The 24,203-nt window shown below is 41.9% G+C and overlaps 1 protein-coding gene across 11 annotated transcripts in view; it reads right to left on the reverse strand.

Annotated features, from left to right (window-relative positions):
• Positions 1-2,577: 2,577 nt before the first annotated feature.
• The window catches only part of GRIP1 (glutamate receptor interacting protein 1), a 357,507-nt gene continuing 335,881 nt past the window's right edge, over positions 2,578-24,203 (reverse strand). For 7 of the 11 annotated variants that reach the window (XM_054025817.1, XM_054025809.1, XM_054025854.1 and 4 more), the window contains 5 exons: positions 20,105-20,216; positions 19,929-19,973; positions 17,289-17,522; positions 4,890-5,036; positions 2,578-2,811 (listed from right to left, as the gene is read on the reverse strand). In XM_054025817.1, the coding sequence (XP_053881792.1) occupies positions 2,578-2,811; positions 4,890-5,036; positions 17,289-17,522; positions 19,929-19,973; positions 20,105-20,216 (772 nt within the window). The remainder of the gene's footprint in view (positions 2,812-4,889; positions 5,037-17,288; positions 17,523-19,928; positions 19,974-20,104; positions 20,217-24,203) is intronic. The other 4 variants (XM_054025880.1, XM_054025835.1, XM_054025898.1 and 1 more) reach the window with 1 other exon arrangement.

Consider the following 24,203-nt stretch of genomic DNA (forward strand, 5'->3'; position numbering starts at 1 on the left):
CATTAATTAATAAGACACTTAAATATGTTATACAACTCCAAATAAGGTCTTGGAACAGAGAAATAAAGTCCGCGGGATCGGTCTTAATTTTTTAAATATGTTGCAAGTTTTTTTAGGAACATCACTTTTAATATTCAGAATTTAGCTTGTGTTTAGCAGAAGATATGGTCAACTTTTTCTTGAAGGCTAAGATGTCTGTATATTATCTTTTTAATGTAGTTGAACAAATAACTTTGAATAGACGCTTTGAGGTCCTAAAGATCTGTTGTTCAGAAGAAGGGAATTTCTTGGCCCACAGTATTTAAGCCTATATAAGTTGTTGATGCAACACAAAGTATTATGGTTTGATAGTGGCCGTCAGTTCATACCCATGTATTTTGACTAAAGACTTACTTACAGTGCAGATTTTTCTTCTGTACCCATCTCCTCTAGGTAACTTCATGGAAGTTTGGGTGTGACAAATAAGTACTAACTAGCCTATCACCACCATACAGGATCATGAAGTTGGGTCAAATCTTGCTCTGAACAGATTGTAATGAAAAACAGGGCTCTTAAAGTGTGGTCAAGTGCTAAATGTGAATTCCTTTTAATATCCTGGCTAATTACTTGGCTTGATGCACTGGAAGTTTCCAGATAGGGAAAATGTGCAAATTTAAACTTCTGACTGACTAATATATACTGAAATTTGGATGGCTAATATTTGCCTAGCACAGTGGGGTCCTGGTTCATGAGGGGACTCCTAGGTTCTGGAATAATACTTTGCATATTTCATCATAGATTATGTAAAATCCCAATATTTGCCTAAAGAGGCTTGCATTTCTTGTCTTAGCTACACGTGTGGTAGACATACTTAAAAAATAAATTTATTTTTTAATAAAAAAAAATTAAAATAAGATCGTGAAATGTGGTATCTCTGCAATAGTTTGGAAATATGCTATTTTTCCTGCTGTCCAATACATGCAAATACCATCTCGTTGTTAAGAATATTGTCTTTAAATCACTGTTTATTCCATTTTATACAGTTTTTTCCATACAAATATTTGCAAGTTTGAGTTCCCAAAATCCATACATAGACGATAAATATCATGCTATTAAAGTATTAAATTTGTACAAAAATACTTTACAGTTTAATACTTATTTGTTACAAATAAAAATACATATTTAAGTGACTCATGAACTTTCTGTTTTTACATGACTTGGGGTTAAATTTCATATTGACTGATCTTCTGGCAGTGCTGAAACATGAATGAAACATTACGCTTGTGTGTGCAGGGCAGGTGAGCTTGTTCATATAAAGGAAAACAGTATGGGGGGGATAGTCTTCCTAAACAATTTATATTGACCCAAAACAAATCTGGTTGTAAGATAATTGATTAGATATGAAGACTCTACAATTAATATACAAATTCAGTATCTTTATATTCACCAAATAACAATAATTACCAATGACAACTTGAATACTGGAACAAATCAAATCAGCTGCTGGTGAGCATTAAAAGCAACTGGCAGTATTTTATTGCTTCAAGAGGGGTGGGTAGGAAAGAATTTGTCATATATTTGTAAAATGTATTTACAATTCAAATTTCTAAAAACTTGTAAGGGTAAATATGAGAAGGCTGAAAACAAAGCCTTTGTAAATGGACTTCATAAATCTATTAGTAACCCTCAAGAAACTGTTTTATTAGTAAATAAAAATTTAGATTTGTATGTCCTTGTATGAATCATTCTCATTTGAATGGATTTTACATCAGTCCTCCATTGCTACTAGTAGTTGATATAATATAAACATTTCCACTTGACTGTTTTTTTAAAAAAAACCTTTAATTTGATTTACTTCTATTCAGTAATCCTCCATCAGAAGTTTCCCACTACCTAAAACATCTCTGCTTGAAATGAATCTTAAAGTTCCAAGACACATCCCGTCTAGTACTTCCATTGCATAGGGAATCACGTAACTGCTAATAAAATTGTAGCACAGTTGGGCAGTACACTTGACTACCACACACTGCAGCTTCCTACGTGCATCTTTGCTAAAACACTTGAACAGCACTTAGTGTGATGGCTGCACCCCTCATGCTGCAGCAGAGCAATGGTTCACAAAACACTACTCTAACAGTATACCCCCATCTCATGATCCCCCTCACTCAGTAGCCAGCTAGCTTTATTAAAAAAAACAAAAGCCAGACACCTGTGGAAAAAGACTAATTCTATTTTTTCTGCTCAAAAACGAATGATGCGGTTAAGACAGGAAGGAGCAATTCAGTCTCTTTTAAAGGTCTCCCTTTCTGCTACTTCAGGAAAAAAAAATAAGGCCATTAGCCATTTTCTTTACTCAATATCATTCTGACATCAGGCTTAGTTTGGAATGGCACTACTCAGTGGCCATCACATTAAAACCAAACTCAATTTTTAAAGTAATCCATGAAGTAACACGAGCCTTGAGAGGGATAGTCAGACCCTCTGGGCTTTTTAATGCCACATGACATCTGTGCCTCAAGTGTCACAGAAATCTGAAAAGGGGATTTAGCACCATATATTGTCTTTCATTTCGGAGTGTCCCACTAAAATAACTTGTTGCTATATTGTGTTTGTAGGATCTCGTGTCTCCACACTAGCAGTGTGTCCGGTTTGTTGAAGGAAGGCATTATTTTGGTCGTTCCATTCCCCACCTGCTAAAGTTTGTTGATCTGAGGTCGCCTTCTGAGAGGCCAGTGGGTTTCTGCTAATAACCAGTTCCAGTTTATTGCCAGATTCTGCTATGAGAGGCACAACTAGACAGCAGTCAAAATCTCTGGTACGAACATGATTTACCTGAAAGGTTTAAAGTGTTGGTTTAGTTTTATTACTGTTTTAGATTTAGAAAAGAAAGCAACATAACACAAGTATCTAAGAAACACAGATGTTCTCTAAAATATGACTAGAATATGTGAGTGGCCCTGTAGATGAAGTACACAAAGTACAGAAAAGGCAACAACATGGTTTAAGGAGAACAGATAACTTTTTTCTAATCTGTATTTACCATATTGCACTTAATGCTAGTACATATCATGTGGTCATGATTATCAAATAAACATGACTTATTTCTCACTTGCACTAAGTTCACTAATATAAATGTAACAGACTATTTCTAACATTTCAGTCCTCTTAAGCAGGTTTTCCCAGAATTGTGTCGTATGAATAATTAAAACATTTATATTGAAAGTGGTCGGAGAGAAAAGTTTAAAAAATAATTTCCAACTCATTTTAGACTCTAGTTTCAAAATAATTGTTTGGAGTAAGTTCTGCTAATGTGGTAGTTGGTATCTGGTGAGAGCAGGCACTGCACTGATCAGATATGTGACTGACTACTCATTTGTAGACCACATACAGCAATATCTCAAGAACAATGAGCACCACAAACTGAGGAAGAACATACCACAGGAAAGTTGGAAATTTCTGCTTGACAGTAAGCATTTGTTACTCCTGGGGGAATTCTGTGCATGTGCATAATTTATGTCCCCTGCAGAAAAATGACTTTCTCACAGGGAAGCCACCAGAGTAGTCATGCGACCCTCCCCAGCACTATGTTTCAGATGCGCAGGGCAGCCAGCAGAGAGGTAGATCACTGGGGGGCGGGGAAGACCTGGCTGGTGGCACCTACCCTGTGCTGGGCTCAGCTGCGGAGGACAAGACTTTGACTTCCTCTTCCCCTGCATGGCATCTGGGGCCAGGTCAGACCCACCCTCAGATTTCTCCCGCAGTTGCAGGAAGCTCTGCAAACTCTTCTCTTCCCCCACCCCTCCCACTTTCTGCACCCATCGCTCCTCAGCTGCAGGGGGAGGGAACCCTGTGCAGGGACCTGCTCCCTCATCTGCCCAACCCCTGGGCATCCAGACCCCTCATACAGAGACCTTCCTAACAAGCCTCTCCCCACCCCTGCACTCAGAACTCTCCCAATGAGCCCCACTCCCCCTGCACCACCCCGACAAGCCACCCACACCCAGATCCCCACCCCACTGAGCCCCACTCCCACAGCATCTGGTCCACCACATCCAGACCCCCCCCCCACACACACACCTGGTTGAGCCCCAACCACATTCACCTGGACCCCCCTGCAGAGTCCCATTATCATTGCATCCAGATCACCCCGCTCCCAGATTGCCCCACATAGAACCCTCTCAACCCACACCTGGACCCCCCACACACATCAAGCCCCTCCACACTTGGATCCTGCCCTGCTGAGCCTGCCTGCCCTCACCTGGTGCACCTGACACAGAGGGGCAGGGCCCCGAGGTGTTTCTGGGGTGGCCCAGTCATAGCGCTGTGTCAGGGTTGGGTGCAGCCTCACCACTGAGTCTGTGTCCTGGGGCAGGGGCAGCTGCAGAGTGATCTCCCACCTCTGTGCAGCCAGTGGCCTGTGCTCCCTAATGCCATGCTGGTGCCTCCACATTTGACAAATAACATTTGCAGAATTCTGCAGCATTTTAAAATACTGTGCGCAGAATTCCCCCAGGAGTAATTTGTACACCGCCTTGTACACCGTGTTTTGAAGTATCTGACTTCATAAAATAGTGTTATCTTGGCTTTATAGAAAATCTAACTTAGATATTTTTAGAGTTTAAAATGTGTTGGTACTAACTTTTCTTATCTGGATGTCTGACTTATTTCCGTTAATTACTATGAAGCAGGATAACTGAGATACACACTAATAAACACATTTTAAAACTTTAAAAAGTTGCACTTATTTTCTAGAGGGTGGTATAAACAGAATATGGGTAATATGGTCATTCAAAACAAGTGACAATAAAAACATTATACTCTGTTAAACATTTTATATATAAATCCCATACAACATTTATCACATACACCTTTTACAAAGAAAACTGTATACAAAGTATGGATAGTGTTACCTGTAAAAGTCTGTCATATGGCTTCAAACCACCTAGATCCCCAGGTCCAGCTGGTCTAATGTTTTTAACATATACGCCTTTTTCCAATAAACCATCTGAGACACTGAATCCAAAGTCCTCTACGTCTGACTCCTTGTACAAAGTTACCTGTTGAAATAGTTTAGAAATAACAAAAGGAAAAGATTTTCCGCATTTCTGCACTGCTGCATATTATCACAGGTTTTTCTCTAAATGTTTATTTCATACTAGAATGATCATTTCCCTATTATTTTGCATTTCTAATTTGGAATGTCATTAGTGAAGTTCTTTTTGGAAAACTGTTAGGAGAATATGAATAATGTTTTTGTATATTTCAATAATAATCCTGAATCACCTCTTGTTAATCAACTTTTTTAACCTGTCTCCTTGGACATATTTTCTAGCCTTTTTCTGTTTAGTTTCTCTGTCATCTTATTTTCTGATTGCCCAGATCATTAGATACATGAATTAGAATGCTTTGCTAATCAGTTTTGTTATGTACCCAGCACCTTTAAGATATAGTACTTGTGTGTAGGCTAAATAACTGTGTGCATAGCAAACAAGCAGGTTCTGCTGTGCCACTGACTTCAATATATGGGAGGCTATACAAAAGTTTGAATTTCCCTGATCGAGGAGGGGAAAACAGTGGCGAGAGCCTCCTTACAGGTAGCTCCTGGATGCGGCTGATTCTGCAGCCAGATCTATGGTCACAGTAGTGACCATGCACAGCAGCTCATAGTTGCCATTGTCAGGTTTTCTCCAAGGGGCACAACAAACCCTCCAAGATCTCCCCTTTGACGGGTCCATGCTCTTTTAGGAGCAAACCAATGCTAGGCTCCATAGGTAAGGACTCTAAGGTGACCCTGAAATCTCAGGGGCTATATACTCTAGCAGTATCCAGGAAGAATTACAGGCCCTAACAGATTGTCAGTTATTTTTCCCAGCCAGCCAGGAACGGCAGAGGCAGAAGAACAGACATAGATCTCTTTCGCCGGCCTCAGGAGGGCTGATGCAGATCGCCTCCAGACTCTCGGGGAGCTTGAAACACTTGTTTTGATGAGATGCTCGAGGTTGACATCTCAATCCTCACAATATCAAATCCAGTTACTCCTCTTTTTTCAAACCACCTGACCCACTTCTTCAATGCCTGCATACACATTACTTCGGACTGTTGGGTACTTAGCTCAATAGAAGTGGGATATACCCTCCAGTTTTTGTCTACCCTGCCTTACTCCCTCCCTCCCTTTTCACGAGCAACTATTGGAACAAGAGGTCCAATCCCTCCTTCAGGTGGAAGCCATAGAAGAGATTCCGCGTCACTATTCCCATTACTTCCTAATTCCAAAACCCAAGGATGCTCTCAGATCTATTCTAGACCTATGTGGTCTCAACTGCTATCTCAAGAACTTAAAGTTGCACCTCAATGACTGGCTAATCAAAGGCCAGTCCAGAGCTTAGGCGTAATCCAACAGCCATCTCATACACTTGACCTTCTTGGCCCTAGCCCTACTGATAAACACACAGAAACCCACACTTATCTCAGTGCAGAGGACAGAGTTCATCAGTGCGGATTTGGACTCCATCCAGGCTTCCGGAAGACCGGTTTTGGGCAATTCACAGTCTTGATAAAATCCCTCCAGACTCATCCAATCACAACAGCTTGAAAATGGCTGCGTCTTCTGAGTCACATGGCATCATGCACTTACACAGACTGCGTCTCAGACCTCTCCAAATTTGGCTGGACACAGTACATTCACCTTTGCGGCATCATCTGGATTGGTGTTCACCATCCCTGCTCAAGTCCTCAGTTCACTGACTTAGTGGCTGAACCACCGCGTGGTCTGTGCGAGAATGCCCTGTTCACAGCCCCCAACCATCGATGTCTCTGATGTGTCAGCACTGAGCTGGAGAGCCCACTTAGGGTCCTTCAGGATTCAAGGCCTATGGTCCCCAGAGGAGCTCTCTCTTCATATCAATGTCAGAGAGCTCAGGGCAGTCCATCCTCTTAGGCCTCTCGGTAGAGAGCCCTCTCCTGCTGCCGGAACACTCGGACCTGATCTCCTGTGATCATGATTGGTACTACACCCGGATCTCAGCTCTCTTCATTAGACAGCCTGTAAGCTCCATAGATGGATCTTGAGGAGCAAGCATGCTTGGAGCAAGTCTGTAGAGTCCTGCTAGGCATTAGAAAACCTCTACCAGGACCACTTACATTGCAAAATGGAAACAATTCTCCATCTGGTCCTCCTAATATGGAGTTCTGCCCAGGCAATCCTCATTGCAATTCATATTGGAGTATCTTTTGCTTCTGAAATAATAGGGTTTGGTTGTGTCTTCAGTCACCTAGCAGCCATTTCAGCATTTCATCCCCAGGTCGACAACCAGTCTGTCTTTTTGCACAACATGGTTAACTGTTTTCTTAAATGCTGGAGAGATTATACCACCAGGTAAGAGAGTCGATTCCACTCTGGGACCTAAATCTCATATTGTCAAAGCTTACCGGTCCCCTGTTGGAGCCGCTGGCAATGTGCTCATTAGTGCACCTCTCCTGGAAAGCGGACGCCTCAGTAGCCATCACCTCAGCCAGAAGGGTTTTGGAGATCTGTGCCCTCACATCGGAACCCCCATATATGATCTTCTTTGAGGATACAGTGCAGTCAAGCAGTCTTTCTGCCAGCTGCATGCGAACAGAGAGGAACAGTGCCTACACTCTGTGGATGTTAGATGTGCCCTGGCATTCTACATACAGAGAACCAAACTGTTTTGCAGATCAACCCAGCTCCTTCCCATCTCCACCAAGAGGATTTCATCCTGGATTACATCATGCATTCATGCATGTTACGAGCTGGCCGGCGTTCCACCTCCAGCTAACCTGACCGCTTATTCCACAAGATTGCAGGCCTCCTTGGCCACCTTCCTAACTCAAGTCCCTATTCAGTACATCTATAGGACAGTAACCTGGTCTTTGGAGCAGAGATTCTCGATGCACTATGCCATCACATAGCAGGCCAGAGACTATGCCAATTTCAGCCACACAGTCTTGCAGTCAGCTTGTTCTTGAATTCCAAACCCACTGGTTCCATAATTTTGAATTTCATAGATTTTAAGGCCAGAAGAGGGACTATTAGATCTTCTAGTCTGATCGGTATAACGTGGGCCATAGAATTCCATGCAACTACCCTGTATTGAGCCCAATAACTTGTTTGACTAAAGCACCTCTTCGTGAAAGGCATCTAGTCTTGATTTGAAGGCTCCAAGAGATGGAGACTCCACCACTTCCTTTGGTAGTTTTGTTCCAATGATTAATCATCCTCCTGGTTAAAAAATTGTTCCTTTTTTCCAATTTGAATTTTTTCTGGCTTTAATTTCCAGCCATTGGTTCTTAGTATGCCTTTCTGTAGTTCAGCGACTCCCACAATTCTGTGATAGTATGAAGCAAGAGCCAAAAAATACCAAGGTCAAGACGGCAGTGGCAACATTAGCAAAAGATACACTAATACCATTGGAATGGATTTTCTTTCCCAAGGATACATCCAACAGAAGGAATTTTGAAGCTTCCTTGGCTACTCTCCGGGCATCCCCAGCAGTGACCTGCTTTGCAAGAGCCACAGTGACCTGGCTGGATGACCTAACAGCCCTAGACAAGAACTATCCTGACTTAAGAGAACTGGATCAGACTGCAAAAACAGAGATGGCAGCACCATCTCTTAAGAGCTCACTATGACAACAGGCTGTGCTCTGGCCTGATGAATCAGGAGACTATTTTTTTGGATCTGGTATTGGAACCTCCACTGCATCTTCCAGTGAGAAAGGACATCCTTCACCAACGTCCCATCCTCCATTCAGACCCTTGCAGTATCTAGCTGGCAGCTTGGCTGTTGAGAGGGAAGTGCTAATTGCCCTTGGATTCTGCTGACCTCCAGAAGAACTTTAATGCTAAAGGCCTATTCTTCCATCTGGGAACAGTACAGTTCATATCAAGAAAACAGAAACCCGAAGGACACTGGTATCACAGCTATGCAGGACAGTATGGAAAAGGGACTTCAGCCCAGCACTATGTAGCCCATAAAGTGTCAACCATAAGCACTGTTTTGCACCCAGGGTCCTTGGTCTTGTTAGCTGACAGTCCTCAAGTTTGAAGATTTCTCAGAGCAGCTAGATTTGCAGTCAGACCAACCTTTCCTAAGTGGGGCCTGCCACTTGTGCTAAAAGCCCTAACTGCCCACCCTTTGCTTCAGTGACAACACTCGCACCATTCTACCCATCCATTAAAACCTGCTTTTTGGTCACTCTCATGTCTACTAGCTGAGTGTTGGAGTTAGCCATTCTATCTATCCAGGAACCACGGTGTTTTTCAATGACAAGATGGTTCTAAGGGTGCTAGGATCTCTTACCAAAGGTGAATTTATCATTCCATGCTTCCTAGAGAGCAGTGCTTTCATCATTCTGTCCAAATCCACAACACCCTACTGAAAAACTGTGAGATAATCTGGACGTAGGCAGAGCACTAAAGATATACCTCAAGCACACCGAATTGATCCATCATTTTATTTGTGTTCTTTGACTCAAAGTGCCAAGGTCTTCAGGTACCCACACTATCCCTGGCAGATAGATTAAATTATGCTTTCTGGAGGCATCAGGCGAACCTGAAGAAAGCAAAGCACACTCTACAAGATCCCTGGGAAAATCATGTGCAGAAAAATCTTGTACTTTGACTGAGGAAGTCGGTAGGGCAGCAATATGGTTGTCCATCAACACATTTATTAAATATTATAAGGTGGACTTTCTGTCCTCTGCAGAGGCCTTCTTTGAAAGGAAAGTAGTGCATGTGGTGATCAAAGAAAACACAAAAACAACAACAAAAACCAAACTTGTGCCATTCATGAATTTACTTAGGAGGCAAGATTTCTCTATTTCAGTCTGTTTCTTTATCTGTCCCTATTTAATGTTTACTGCTTGCAGCTTCCCCTATGAAGGATTAAAGGATTGGAAAATATGCCTTATAGAGATAGAAGTCACTGCTTAAACTGAAGCTTAATCTGTATATTTTATCAAAGAGAAGGTTAAGGGGTGACTTGATCCCAATCTGTAAGTACATACATTGGCAACAGAAATTTAATAGAAAGCTCTTCAATCTCGCCAACAGAGGTATAACACGAACCAATGACTAGAAGGTGAAGCTAGACAAACTCAGACTAGAAATAAGGTGCACGTTTTTAACAATGAGGGTGATTAATCATTGGAGCAATTTACCAAGGGTTGTGGTGAATTCTCCATCCCTGGACGCTTTTAAATCTAGATTGGATTTTTTTAAGAAGGGATGCTTCAGTTCAAACACAGGTCTTGGACTTGAAGCAGGCATTAATCCTGGGAAGGTCTATGGGTCTGGGGTATGCAGAGGTTTGGCAGGATTCAATTTAAATCAATAGATGTTGGTAAATGTCAATTTCAGCTGACACTGAAAATGATTGGGGGGGGGGGAAATCCATCGATAACAGTCTGAACAAGAGCAACCTCCCACTCCCACCCCATGCACTTGTAGACATCAGGTGTCACTGATCCTACAGCAGCACAGGAAGCCCTCTGCAGTCCTGCTGTCACAGCCCCACTCATTCACCACCTGAGAGTGCCAGGCCTGCACCCTTCCCCACAACTTGCACCTGCTGGGATGAGGTGTCACTGGCCCTGCAGAGAGCCTTCTGCAGCCCCACTTGTTTGTTCACCAGCCAAGAGTGAGGGGCCATCCCCAGGCAGGAACTGTTTAGCAGCGGGGTGGCCTTCCCCATGGCAGGGGGATCATCCACCTCCTTGTAGTCCTGCCTGGGGGTCTCTGCTCCATCAGGCCAAGACAACAGCCTCGTTTGCACCTAGTTAGCTTGGGCCCCCTCAGCTATGCAGTTCGCAGGCCAGTTAGTCTATCACACATAACTTACAATTTGTTATTAAGATTATTGTGACTAATCATATTCAAAGACTTTGTACATTGCTTTTGGAATGGCTCTTCTGGAGGGAAGCCGGAGAAGGGGGCATAGCCTGCATGGGCTGTGGTGCAATGCTGCACTGCCTCTGAGTAGCCCAACAGTATTGTTGGAGATGCTGGGCTGCAGAAAGAAAATTATCGGGTAAGAAATTCCTCATTTTCCACAAGGTTAAAGAGCCCTTTAGTACGTGACATTTTCTTTCTATGCAGGTTCTTCTACACCACGATCAAACTTTAGCTGGCTATAAGGATTCATTTTCATGTACTACAAGTTGCTTTGAGACTTTGGCAGGGATTCTGCTGCTATGAGACGTATTCTTTCATACTGCAGGCTCTTGCTGACTCCATCTAACTTCTCTAGTGACCTCAGGATCTACAGAACATAAGGGATTTGCTTTTTTGCATCGAAGGCTGTTTCTTGTTGTGTCAATACCTTTATATTCTTAACTCTTATTTTAATAGAAGTTTAAAAAATAGAGGAAAGAGAATGAGTTTCTCTGAAAAACAAAGTGGCAATATTACTACTATTGACTTGGTGGTCATTAAGTTGTTGAAAGGCAATATTCTGCAGGTAGCTTTCTTTTGTTATTTGGGTTATAGGATTTTTTGTCCTGAGATATTGGGAATTGGGAATATCTGAAAAATTCCCAGAAAAGATCTGCTGTCTGAAATCTTTTGCTTTGTATTTAAGATTCATTATGAGCAAAACCTTTTTCACTCAGGTAGCTCAGTTGCAGCTTGCTTACTTGTCACTAAACTGGCTTATCTGAAAGGTGCGCTATTGTTGATAATGAATATATCACCTAAGCTATTTTGTATTGTTTTAGGGAGTAATTTTGATCATAACTGTTCGGAAGTTTTGGCCTCGGTGGAAGATTCATTAGACTTTTAAAATTGCATCAGTAGATCAAGAAAACACAAAATCTGAGATGGAAACTTAGGAAATATTATATAGGAAATTAAATATTCACAAATTTTAAGTAGAAACGTATGAAGTCATGAGTCCTTAAAGAAGCATCCATTTCTATTTTTTCACCCTGAGTTCTGGGAAAACGTCTGGATTTTAATTTTTTACATCTAGAGCAGATTGAATCAGCCATTCAAATTTCTCAACTTGCTTGTAATTTTAGGCAGACGACTATTGAAAATGAGAAAGTTGAAAAATTACCTGATGATTGTTAAATTCTTTTGCTGTCAAAGGGACTAGAATAGAGTTGTGTGAAACTTTTTTTAAGAGAGTCCTCTGCGGTTTATAGAAAAATGAATCTACATACTTATCTAGTCAATCAAGGGATTAATTATACTTGGGTGCTGATGTAGCAATACATTATCCAGCTTAATTAAGAGTTGTTTATTACTATCTAAATTTTTTTTTAAAAGAGCTGGAATGATAGTGTTTAGATTCTGATGTGGTTTTCTCATTTAATTTTAATCAATTGCATAAGAGAACCTCATTGCATGAGAACAATAATACAATGTAGTTGTGTATAATTGATAATGAGGTTTACATTAAGATTTATTTTACGACCTTGATCTTTTTTACACATTCACAAGCTGAGGACAGAGGTTGTTCTTGTGACCTTATTCAGAACCTTGCAGGGTGAGGCCCTGACTCGGCTGGTCCGTAGGAACTATTGCAATATATATGTTAAATAATAATTCTTCTTAACCTGGTGTTTTCTTTTTCCTGACTTAACAGTGACAAGGCCACATATGCATGGCTAAGCAGTATAATTAAAACAAATGCCTGTCATACCCATTCGGGCTTCCACTCTAAATAGTTTTAGCCACTCCACTTCATGGTCCTCCTCCATCTGCATCATAAGTGGATTAGGGTTTTTTTGCAAGTGTGTTATAGCAGTGGGCTTTTTCATCAGTACAGTACTACGTTATTATTTTACAAGTGAAAGTGAATTGACTAAGCCCTGATCTACACTGGGGTGGGGGTGGGGGGATCGATCTAAGTTACGCAACTTCAGCTACGTCAACAATGTAGCTGAAGTCGACGTACTTAGATCGACTTACTGTGGTGTCGTCACCGTGGTGAGTCGAGTGCTGCCGTCGACTCTGCCTGCGCCTCTCGCGGTGCTGGAGTACAGGAGTCGACAGGAGAGGGCTCGGGGGTCGATTTATTGCATCGAGACTAGACGCGATAAATCGATCGCTGCCTGCCGGTCCGGCGGGTAGTGTAGACATACCCTAAGAGTCCAGTTCTATTAGCATCATTACCATCACAAAATGGCAAACCCAATGCATGAGACCTCTGTCTGCTAATCCTGTTTTGGATTGAAGTTAAGATGTGAGCCCTGATCTACAAGTCATAAATGCCCTGATTCAACAAGGTAGATGGACATGGCCCTTTATGGCTCTGATTCAGCAAGGTACTTAGAATGTGAGTAGTCCCATTAAACTCAATGCAAATATTCTTGTGCTTAAGTTAAGCACGTGCTAGGCACCTTGATGGATCACAGACTTAATGGGCTGTGTCTAAGCTCCCTCAAAGACTGCCTATCCAATCACAATTTTCCAAAACAGATATGGTTCCCCAAGTGTATGCAGCTGGCCCAGACTCAGACTCTTGCCTGCAGTGGGTAGAGCATTTTCAGTGGTAAGATTCTTACTTAGAAGGCTTTTCTCTGCCACAGCTTGTTCAGATCCAAATCCAAGAACCACCTTTTTACATCAACCCACAACTAGAGTTGGTGAAAGATAAAGAGAAAACAAACACATGTACATATTAGGGGCGGGGGATATGAAAATATTGCCAGTTAGGGAACACTCACCCTGCCTACTTTAATTATTGCCTAGGTAGCATCGGGGTGGAAAAGCTCAATATGGCTCATTCCTCCAGATCCTTATGTCTTCAATCTAATTGTAGGCATTTCTCCATTCATAGATCTCCTGCTCTGTTCCTAGCTTACTTGGCATGCTAACTCCTGGATCAGCTTCAGTTCCTTTTTGTTGAAGGAAATGAACCATCAGGGAGACTATGAATCTTATTTACTTTGACTTGAAAAACTTCAACTACAGCCTTGTGTATTTACATAAGGCAAAGATTGTTGTTCTATTTTCTCTTTCAACATTCTTCCATTGAACACTTAATAAGTACAGCTTAGTTCAGGACTGACTTGTACTCTCCCTCCCTCCTCTTTATTCGTAAGTGACAGTGGGAGAAAAAAAGTAGAGCAATACTTAAACTCCCATCAAAACAAAAGCAACACTGTTGTGACCTTAACAAAGGTTTTGTTCTAGTAATGTTTTGTTTTATTGCACTGCTGCATAGCAAAGACAATAAATATCAACAGTGAAAGCCACTGGTTCTGTGTGGAGAATCATTCCTATAATTCTTCTATTTACCCTCATCATGGTTTGATTAATAGATATGGGCAGGAATAGTGAATTTAATTTTGCTACCTAGCACACAATATTCTGTATGTGTCTCACGACCGCATTTTTCAAGCCCCAGAGAGAAAAACTCTCCCTGGGGAATTTGCATCTTCTGTTGCAATCCAGAACTTTGAGATAATATATCTCAAATTTTAAAATAACCACTTGACTGCCTTTTTCCTTTTGTTACCTCATGGCACTTTACATTAGGTTCTTGGGCGAAAGGACTTTACCATTAAAAATATAAATGGCCTCCTCCCTTTTTTAAACTGGCTAGTAATGCCACAAACTTCTGACACACAGCAAGTATTGCCTACAAAAACACCTGTTGCTACAGAGTATTCATGTCAGACATTTTTATGCCAGATGCTATTTTGTGCTGGAATCCAACACTTTTGGCTATTGTGCTACCTTCCAATCATTTGGTGTTCCTTCCGCCCCGCCCCACCCCCCCTTTAAAAGCTGAGAATGTTTCTAGTATATTTTTCTCTCAATAGTATAAATAAAAAGTGATCAGTACCTAGGATCACTGAACTAATGGGTACAATCACGGCAGAAAGAGAAAACAGCAGGTTCATTGCTACGTCAGATGAAACACATGGAACCAGATTAAGAGTTGAGAAAATGATTTACAAAGACAAGTGTGACAAAATAAAAAAAGGATAGCACATGATGTGAAGAAGAAGGTTTTCAGTGGGCCCCATTGACTTGGGTGGACTAGATTGCAGGATTCGGTCCTTGGAAGTTTTTACAAAAATACAAGATAAACATTTTAGGAGGGGGATTGACTTGTAAATTTTGAGAGGGGGTGGGGTGAGGAAATCTTGACAGAAGAGGTAGATAGTACTAGGAAACTCAACAACTTTATTTCTGTGCCGAGTGGAAAAACATTCAGTTATTCTATCTCTATTCAGAAAATGTAACAGTTATAGCAATAAAAAAAAAATAGAAAAAATAGCAGCTGAGGGGAGAGAAGGATGAAGGACAGGGACTTAGGGGTAGCAAATGGAATTAAACACCCAATAGCAGAAGTCTGACTCAGCAGCATGATGAAACAAATTCATTGTTGAAAAGGAGGAAAAGCAGGTTTTTATTCCCTACAGAAGAAAACAGCCTTTTTGCTTGACAGGAAAAGACTTTAAGGACCCCTCCAATGTACCTTTATTCTCTGTCTCACATTAACTGGACAGATGAAAATTCTTGAAGACTGTGCTTTTTACAAGTCCACCAATCATTTCACATCAAACTGAGAATCAAATGATTTCTGGAATGAGCATGTACTAAGCTAACTGATCCTCTCATTGATTACAGTGGCAATTAACTCCTCTTCCAAATAACAGATCCACTTGCAGCTGCTATCTGGGAACATTTAATTTTGTACATGGTAGGGCTGTGAGAGACATGAAGGTTCATTACAGGAATAGAAACCTGCAGGACTGTGTGCAGAGATTAGACACAAATCAAGATGTGCAAATTCTCTCTGAGGTTTGAGGCTGATGGCTTTTAACCTCTCATGAGGAATTCCTCCATAAACTGGCTCCTTCCTTCAAGGGAGACCCCTCCCTCCTTACCTTAGATGTCTCCTGAGGGAAGGAATTATCCCAAAGCTTGATGGGGAAGGGGGAATGCAGGAGAGTCACTGGATTCCCACCAAAGTTTCACAAACTTCTGGAAACACTGGTTGCAGTTCATAGACGCATCATACTTAAGGTTCAATAGAGCAGACTTGAAGTTCATTATGAATATTTTGCACAGCTTTACCGAAGCCTGCCTTCAGCTGCACAGTCACCTTTCTGCCACAGAGTATGTCTATGAATGCCTTTCCCCAGGAAATGAAAAGCTAACCTGTTTTATATAAACCACATTTCCTAGACTTTTGCAAACTTAACACCATTAATTTGGGCTTGAATGGGGACTGGGAGTGGCTGGCTCACTACAAAAGCAACCTTCCCTCTCTTGGTATTGACACCTCCTCATCAATTACTGGGAGTAGACCACATCCACCTTGACTGAATTGGCCTTGTCAACATTGGTTCTCCACTTGTAAGGTAACTCCTTTCTCTTCAGGTGCCAGTATATTTAGGCCTGTATCTGTAATTTTCACGCCATGCATCTGAAGAAGTGGGTTTTTTATCCACAAAAGCTTATGCCCAAATAAATCTGTTAGTCTTTAAGGTGCCACTGGACTCCTTGTTGTTTTTGTGGATACAGGTCTGTCGCATCTTACGCGCATTTAACATGCGCGATTTCAGCTTTACGCGCTCGGCAAAACCAAACCAAAAAACGAAAAATAATTTTAATACTGTACCTGTAGTGCGGGCGATTCCGCCCGCTGTTACACTCAATGTAATTTTGACTATACGTGATTTTCGCTTTACATGCTGACTGCGGAACGTAACCCCAGCGGAAGATGCGACAGACCTGTACAGACTAACGCCTCTGACACTATTTCCTAGACTGACGATTATTTTATCCCTCTCACAGAAAAGGGATCCCAGTTGTTGAGTGGCAACTGTGAATGTTTAACCTCTGTCCTATAGTTTTCAAGTTGGTCTAGCAAGTACATGGTAGCCTATGTTAATTTGAAGAAGGAAACAACTAAAGTAATGTAATATGTTGTAAAGCAACTATGTGAGCCACAAGCCATTGTGCATAGTTTTCTAAAGAAATATCTTTTCTGCAAATTAAACTTTGTTGTCTTAATAAATACATGATGCAGAGATGAATGATCACTGCTGTCAAATCAAATTGTTAGCAGATTCTCCTTGGAAAAGAGCAGTATCCACTGAGGATATGCTTTAAAAGCAAACAGCAAATGACAATGCATCTTACTCTATTTGTTCCCCCATAAGAATATATCATTAGTGTGTTTGCAAGAAATAATATACACAGCCCCAAAAGCCTGTCTTTGGGACTATTATGAAAAGTACTTAATATATCACACATAATTAGATTCCCTATGCTGCATGCATTAATCCAAAGCAAGGATTACTGCTAAAATAAAAATTACAGACCTTGTGTAACTCAACGGGCGTTGGTGACATGATTTCTTTCATTTCTTGTTTAATTTTTCTCAAAACCACAGACTTTCTCCCCACGTCTGATGGCAGCGTGTTACTGCGGGCAGCCTGGCTGTAATGTGGCCTCACATTGCTTCTTTCCTGGAAACTGGCTTGTCTTCCCAGTTGGCTGCGAGGCTGTGGATTTTCATGATTCAAGCTCATTGTACTTCCTGACATAATTGTTGCCTACAGCATTAACAAACAGTTTTTTTTTAAAAAATTATAAGTTGGATTAAAGAAAGGGTTACTTCATAACACTAGGCACAATTCTCTAATCTCTTGTCAAAACAAAACCACTTCAGGGCACAGTAAAAGTCAGGAGGATAGACATACAAACTGGTTGTAAATCACTAAAAAAAGCCCAACCGTGAGCAAAAGGTTTTCAGATGACATTTTAAACCAAAATGCCAAAGAAAGCATTAAAACTGCTATTTTTATGAAGCCAAACGCCCTGAACAGTACAACTGTTTACTTACACTTAGGATATTTTTAAATGAAATGACAGCCAAATTCTGGTACATTAGCTTTCCCTAGAACTTGAACAAAAGAAGGCATTTATTATAGTGGCATATGCCGATTTCAAGGAAAAATACTTGAACCAGCGAAGTGTGAAGGCAACCCTAGAACCAGCACTGCCTTTGATGGTGACTAGACACTGCCACAGAACAGCAGATCATTTAGAGTAGCTGCTTGAGAAGAACCCAAATATAATAATGATGCTGTAGCAGTAACTTTCTGAAGTACCACCGGCATGTGAAGAGATACAAAGCTCTGTCTCTTGCATCAATTTCATTCTCCCAGGAACAGGACCCTTCTCATTGGTAATATTGCTGTGGATGCAAAGGGTGAAAACCTGGATCCACTGAAGTCAAAGGCAAAACTCCCACTTCATCCCCAGGGTAGAATAGCTTAATGCCGACAAATATCAATATAGAGGAGGAATTGTTTCCTCTGTTTTGTGGAATGTAAAAATCTAATCAGATGCCCTTAAACATTCAGTTTTACTTTCTGCAAGCACTGGGGGTAAAGGTTGTAACCACTGCCAGGGCAGGGATTTTGATGAGGAAGGGAGTCTCCTCTTAGATTAGGGAAGAAGCAGCAGAAAGGTCACAACTCAAGGGGACAGAGGATGCAGACAGCCCTTCCCAAATATGGGAATGGAGAAGAAAATCAGATACATTTTTGATTAGAACCACTGGTTCTGGTGATGGATTCGGTGCTGCCCATGTTCCCGTCAGCACCAGCACTGCCTTAATTATGTGACAGTACTATGGTTGTAACAGCTTCCCAACACATTAAGTGTGACTTATGATGCTCCCTTGTGAAACAGCAGCTGCAAGAGGACTTGATAAAATGTATTTCACCTTGCTGTTTGGCTGAAGACCTTGAAATGAGCAATGAGAAGGGAGTCCTAATGAAGGAAGTAGGGATGATACTTTAAAAACAGACACAGCCCATTTTAGCCTTCTGATGCAAAAAGACATCTTGTCATCCATTGGGAATACTACTTCTATAATCTTATGTGGACAGATGTCTGTTCAGAATTGTGCTGGCCATACAATTACATATAGTGATAGCAGTAAAGCACTCAAACCCATAAATTGATGGTAAAAACTGTAAGAATGTCAATTGGTTGAAATATCCATTTTGGTTATCTATTTCCATACCCTTTTACTGTGCTCTGAATAATGAAAATCACAAGAGAACCCCGTGGTACCATGCCATAGATAACCACAGAATTAAACTAAACCGACATTAACTTTTCTCTTAATTTCTCTGTCTTGCAATTACAAGTATTTCAAAATCACATTAAAGTAACCGTACATGCAATACAGAAGCCATAAATCTGAGCATAAACAATCATTTAGAACTGCAAAAGTTTCACCTAGTTATGCCATTCACATTCCTTGTGGTTGCTAAGAGACTTCATATGACATAAAAATGAAAATGAGATTTTGCCAGTTTTGGAGCTCAGGAAATTGAAAAGAACATAAAAGAACATATTTTTAGGATTTTCCATTTGACAGTTTTAAAACTGTCAGTATTTTTAATAGTTCTGATTAAAGAACTTACAGAAAATGTATTAAAAATGCGCAGTTATTGTTTCCTCTTACCTCCCCCAAAATCATCTGATACAAAGTTATAATGGAGTTCAGGTTTGCAAATAACTTCAGGATGCAATGTGAAAATTTACTGTATACCACAACTTTTCTTTACTGTGAACATTTCTTGTGCTGTTTTTGTTCACAAGTTGACAGATTCCTGTTAAAAACATTTTAGATGTTTTTCTTTTATGTTCATCTTAATCAAAGTAGATTACAGACCAGAGGCAAATTATAACATGCCAAGAAAAACTTCATAAAGCGGCTCTAAGGAGTGGGATGCACCGCTGCTGGAAAATTCTGGCCACTTAAAAATTCTGCACAAAATGCTGCATGTGTTAGCAGAGCGCACAGCAGAAGCTACAAGACAGGAAGCTTTTGGGTGATCATGTTTATCTACTTTCAACTGCATAATATAACAGAAAATAGCTTTATTTGGGGCAGGGGAGGCAGCTGCACAAGCAAAAATATAAACATAAAGGGTAGGTACCAAGAGAGTCATGTTTCTCAAATACAGACGCCTGTCAGCCTTGTCCTGTGGAAAGGGGTTAAAGCTTTTAAATGAATTTGTGTGATTAATGCAAATAAAGAAAAAAGAAGAAGAGAACAGAAAATGAATATAAGACAAAGAAAAATGTTATATCTCTATTAGAAAGATTGCACTACCTCGAGTTCCCTCAGAATTCCTGACTGGCCACAGGTCTCTAAATCCTCCAGTGCCTGAGACCAGAAGTTTTCCTCCTGGTCAGTTTCACTGTTGTCGTGGGCACCTGAAAAGCTGGGTTCACAAAGAGAAGTTCAGTCAAATGTACAAACAACCCACAGGCTTCACTTTGCAGTGCATTAGTCAGACAAGTGTCTTGTCACACACAGCAGCTACACAACAGAATGTCAGTGTTATGCTGAGAGATACCGGTGACTGCTTGGATCACAAACCTCTGAGATTGGATGTTAATGCACCTTTCAATGAACATAATTGTCAGGAAAAGTTAAACAGAAACCCCCTTACAGACATCTACTCTGCTTTGTGGACCTGATCTGTGAGACTTGGTGTTTTCAAGCCCACGCCTGAGCGTCCACACTGCATTGTAAACCTGGACTTACAATTGCTAGAACCAGATCTCACAGCTGTACTAATGCATCTCTACTGCGCTACCCAGACCTTCAGACTTGGGTCTGTGGCTTGTGCTACGTCAACATTGCAAAATGACAGAGCTTAGACGTGAGTCACAGTGGGACTTGGGTTCTGACCCACCCTCTTAACAGGGTCCCAGGACCGGGGTCTTAAGTGCTTGCTGACCTGAGCAGACTGATTTCTGTGTGGACAGAAGGGGAGCTTGGGCTCAAATATAAGTCAGAGCTCAGGCTTAGTGTGCAGTGTAGACACACCCTACAAGAGAAGGGGGGACACACAAAAGAGGGAGAGCAGCAGAGGCAAAAAGCAAGGAAGCCAAGTAGGAGCCTGTCACATTGTGATCCTGGAAAAAGCTAGAGAGAACTTTTGAGTCTGGTGTTGGGTAAAGAGGCTTGGGGCTGTCAGTTAAGAAACTGCTCCTTTTATTCTTGGTTCCTCCTACGTTCAGACAAACAGGACTTCGTACATTCCTTGAAAATAAACAAGATGACTGCCCCAGGAAGAATACTAGACTCCATCCATTTCTACTTCCAACTGGAACATCTCCAGGGCGCTGAACGCTGACTAGCTGTTTAGATTAAAAAGGGGAAGCATTACAATAAGAACGGGAGAGTAGGTAGGATACAAAAAGTAGGTGATAGCCAGTCTCCCATACATGGGCAATTACTAGCAGCTGACTGCTTGCAGAAGAGGTGGATTTTGAGCAGTGTTTTATAAGGGGAATGAGAAGTAGATTCTAAGAACAATCGAATGTAAATTTCCTTCTGTAATAATTGGGACATCTTAATGAAAGTTAGTGAACCAGGCATCATTACAGTTCATAGCTGATCAGTGCAATGAAATATTTGTAATTAGGCTTTTCCACCCACACATTTCCCTTGTGGTATGCAAAGAGGGCCCTCCAGTCTGCAAATAATGTCTCGCAAACTTATCTAGTCCAAGAAGAAATCCTGACACTTTCAGCTGTCTCCTTCATTCTATGCTACATTTATCATAATCAATTTAACCCCATCCATGCCTCCATCAGAGCAACTGCTGCAATTGCTGTATGCAAACCACAGCCTGCAGGGTATAGATTCTCTTTCAGGACTTCAATGCTATTTCACAGACTTAGGGCTTGATCCAGCAAAGTGCTTCAGCATGTGCTTAAGCCCCAATGAAGTCTATTCCCAGGACCATTCTTATTGTTAAGGATTTATGCTTTGTTTCAGAAAAGTGCTGAAGTCTTGTTACCAACTTTCTCCTGCAAGATTTTGCTAACAGTGACACATAGGAGAGTGGGCCAGTAAGAGAGTTTTGATAAAAACAACCAATTTACTGCAGAAACACAATACAGAGTGACACCAGCATAGCATTTTAAAGGGCTAGCAGTAGGCTGGATGGACAAGAAGTTCGGAAGAAGTGTGCATGTGCACACACACACAGGAAGCACCATTATGGTGGTATTTCTGTGCTTCCTTGATAAATAGCATATTGCCAAACTAGTGTTATTAGTACTCCATTAACATAATAGCGTTTAATGCCACAAACATTATAGCTTGAAATGCTTCACAGATGTGGCATCTTTGCTTCAAGGATGCTTTCTTACAACCACCATCAGTTAGGCAGATTGTGGTTGGCCATTTCAAGCAAATGTGTCTCCTTTCACAATGTCTTTCCATAGAGCGCCAGTGTCTATTCTAAGATATTGTTCAGCACTGGTGAGGATATCTGCTCAGATACAGATGCAGTTACTCCCAGTTAACACCGAAAGGCCTTTTCAAATGCTGTTTCAGAAAAGTCTTTGAGCTTAAAAATAGGGTTACCATTTGTCCGGGTTTCCCCGGACATGTCCGGCTTTTTCAGTGTTAAATGGCCGTCCGGGGGGGATTTCTAATCAAGTAGAAATGTCCGGGATTTCCCCCTTCCCCTCGTGCGGCGTGGCTAATTGGATGCCTGGCCTGATTGAAAGCCGCTCGCAGCCACTAGGGCCTCTAGCAGCCAGAGTCCCTCCCCCTTCCCCGCTCCCTCCTCTCCCACAGAGCAGCGGGGCTGTGTTTGATTCCACGTGGAGCCTGCATTTCTCCCTCTGCCGGGTGAGCGGGAGGAGCAGGGCAGGCGGTGGGGTGTGTGTGTGTGTGTGTGTAGAGGCTGCAGGGGCGGGGGGGTGCAGAGGCTGCAGGGCGAGTGGGGAGCAGGGGGCACAGAGGCTGCAGGGGCGGGGGGGTGCAGAGGCTGCAGGGCAAGTGGGGAGCAGGGGGAACAGAGGCTGCAGGGGCGGGGGGGTGCAGAGGCTGCAGGGTGAGGAGGAGCAGGGCAGGCAAGGGCATAGGGGCTGCGGGGAGCAGGGAAGCACTTAGCAACCCCCAACCAAGATCAGAGCGGGAGGGAGGAGGGGGAATGCGGGGTGCTCAGAGGAGGGGGCAGAGTTGGGGCAGGGACTTTGGGGAAGGGGTTGGGGCGGGGCCGGGGTGGGGAAGGGGCGGAGTTGGGGCGGAACCGGGGCCCCGTGGAGTGTCCTCTTTTTTAAATGTTTGAATATGGTAACCCTATTAAAAATTGGCTTTTTCTACCATTCTGAGTACTTGCGTTTAATTACCAGCACTGATTTCAAACAGCCAAATATATCCAATATAGTTTCTTACTAATACAATATATGTAATCCATATCTAACCCAGTATTTTACTAGTGCAGTGAGTCCTGACCTTTTTTGACTTGAGCCCCTATTAGGGTGACCAGATAGCAAGTGTGAAAAATCTGCATGGGGTGGGGGGTAATAGGAGCCTATATAAGAAAAAGCCCCAAATATCGGGACTGTCCCTATAAAATTGGGACATCTGGTCACCCTAGCCCCCATTGCATAGATCAGTGTCTGAACTGAGACTGTTGGGTCTCAGTGCCATTACCTGCCTGGAGCATTTGATGTGTTTTGCCTGTTTTCTCCCCATTACTCTCTCTACTGTCACTTTTTGTCTTTGCTTTCTCTTATTCTGCTTTTTATTTCAATCATTTCTCTCCTTTTTTTCTGGTTTCACTCACTATTGTTCAGTCTGGGGTTTGCTCTTTTCCCTTCCCCTTCCACCACCTCTTCCCTCTAGCTCTCACCTTTTCTCTTGCCATGCTCCCTTAGCTACCTCCCTGGTCTTTCCGCTGTAGTTTACTCTGAATGGTTTCCTTGACTTGCCCCTAATGCTCCCACTTCTTTCAGTTGCCACATGTTCTCTCTCCTCTCTGCAGCTGCACTACACAACACAAAGCAGGCAGAAAAAAGTATTTTTTAGTGTTACTCAGGGGAGGGACAAAGAACTTAGCTGGAGGCAGTGGCAGAAAGGGGCTAGAGCCCTATCCTTTCTTCTGATTGGCTGGAAGGATGGGCAAGTCCCTCAGAAGAATCTGGAGCTCCATTAGGAATCCCATCAGTAGTGGTATAGTCCATATTCTAGATACTGTCTTCAGATAATCTTTATTTTTATTTGTGCTGCATGTCTCAGAGGATTTTCACATTGGTAAGTAGGAAATAGCTTTTGTATGAAGTATAGTTCTATTGATTTTGCTTTTAAAGGACAGCTGGAAAATATGATGTTTATTTTCAACAAATTATATGATATTTTTTATTACCCTGATTCCTTGTTGATATCTGATGAAATTTTT

The sequence above is a fragment of the Malaclemys terrapin genome, chromosome 1, assembly GCF_027887155.1.
Source record: "Malaclemys terrapin pileata isolate rMalTer1 chromosome 1, rMalTer1.hap1, whole genome shotgun sequence".
Taxonomy (NCBI): Eukaryota; Metazoa; Chordata; order Testudines; family Emydidae; genus Malaclemys; species Malaclemys terrapin.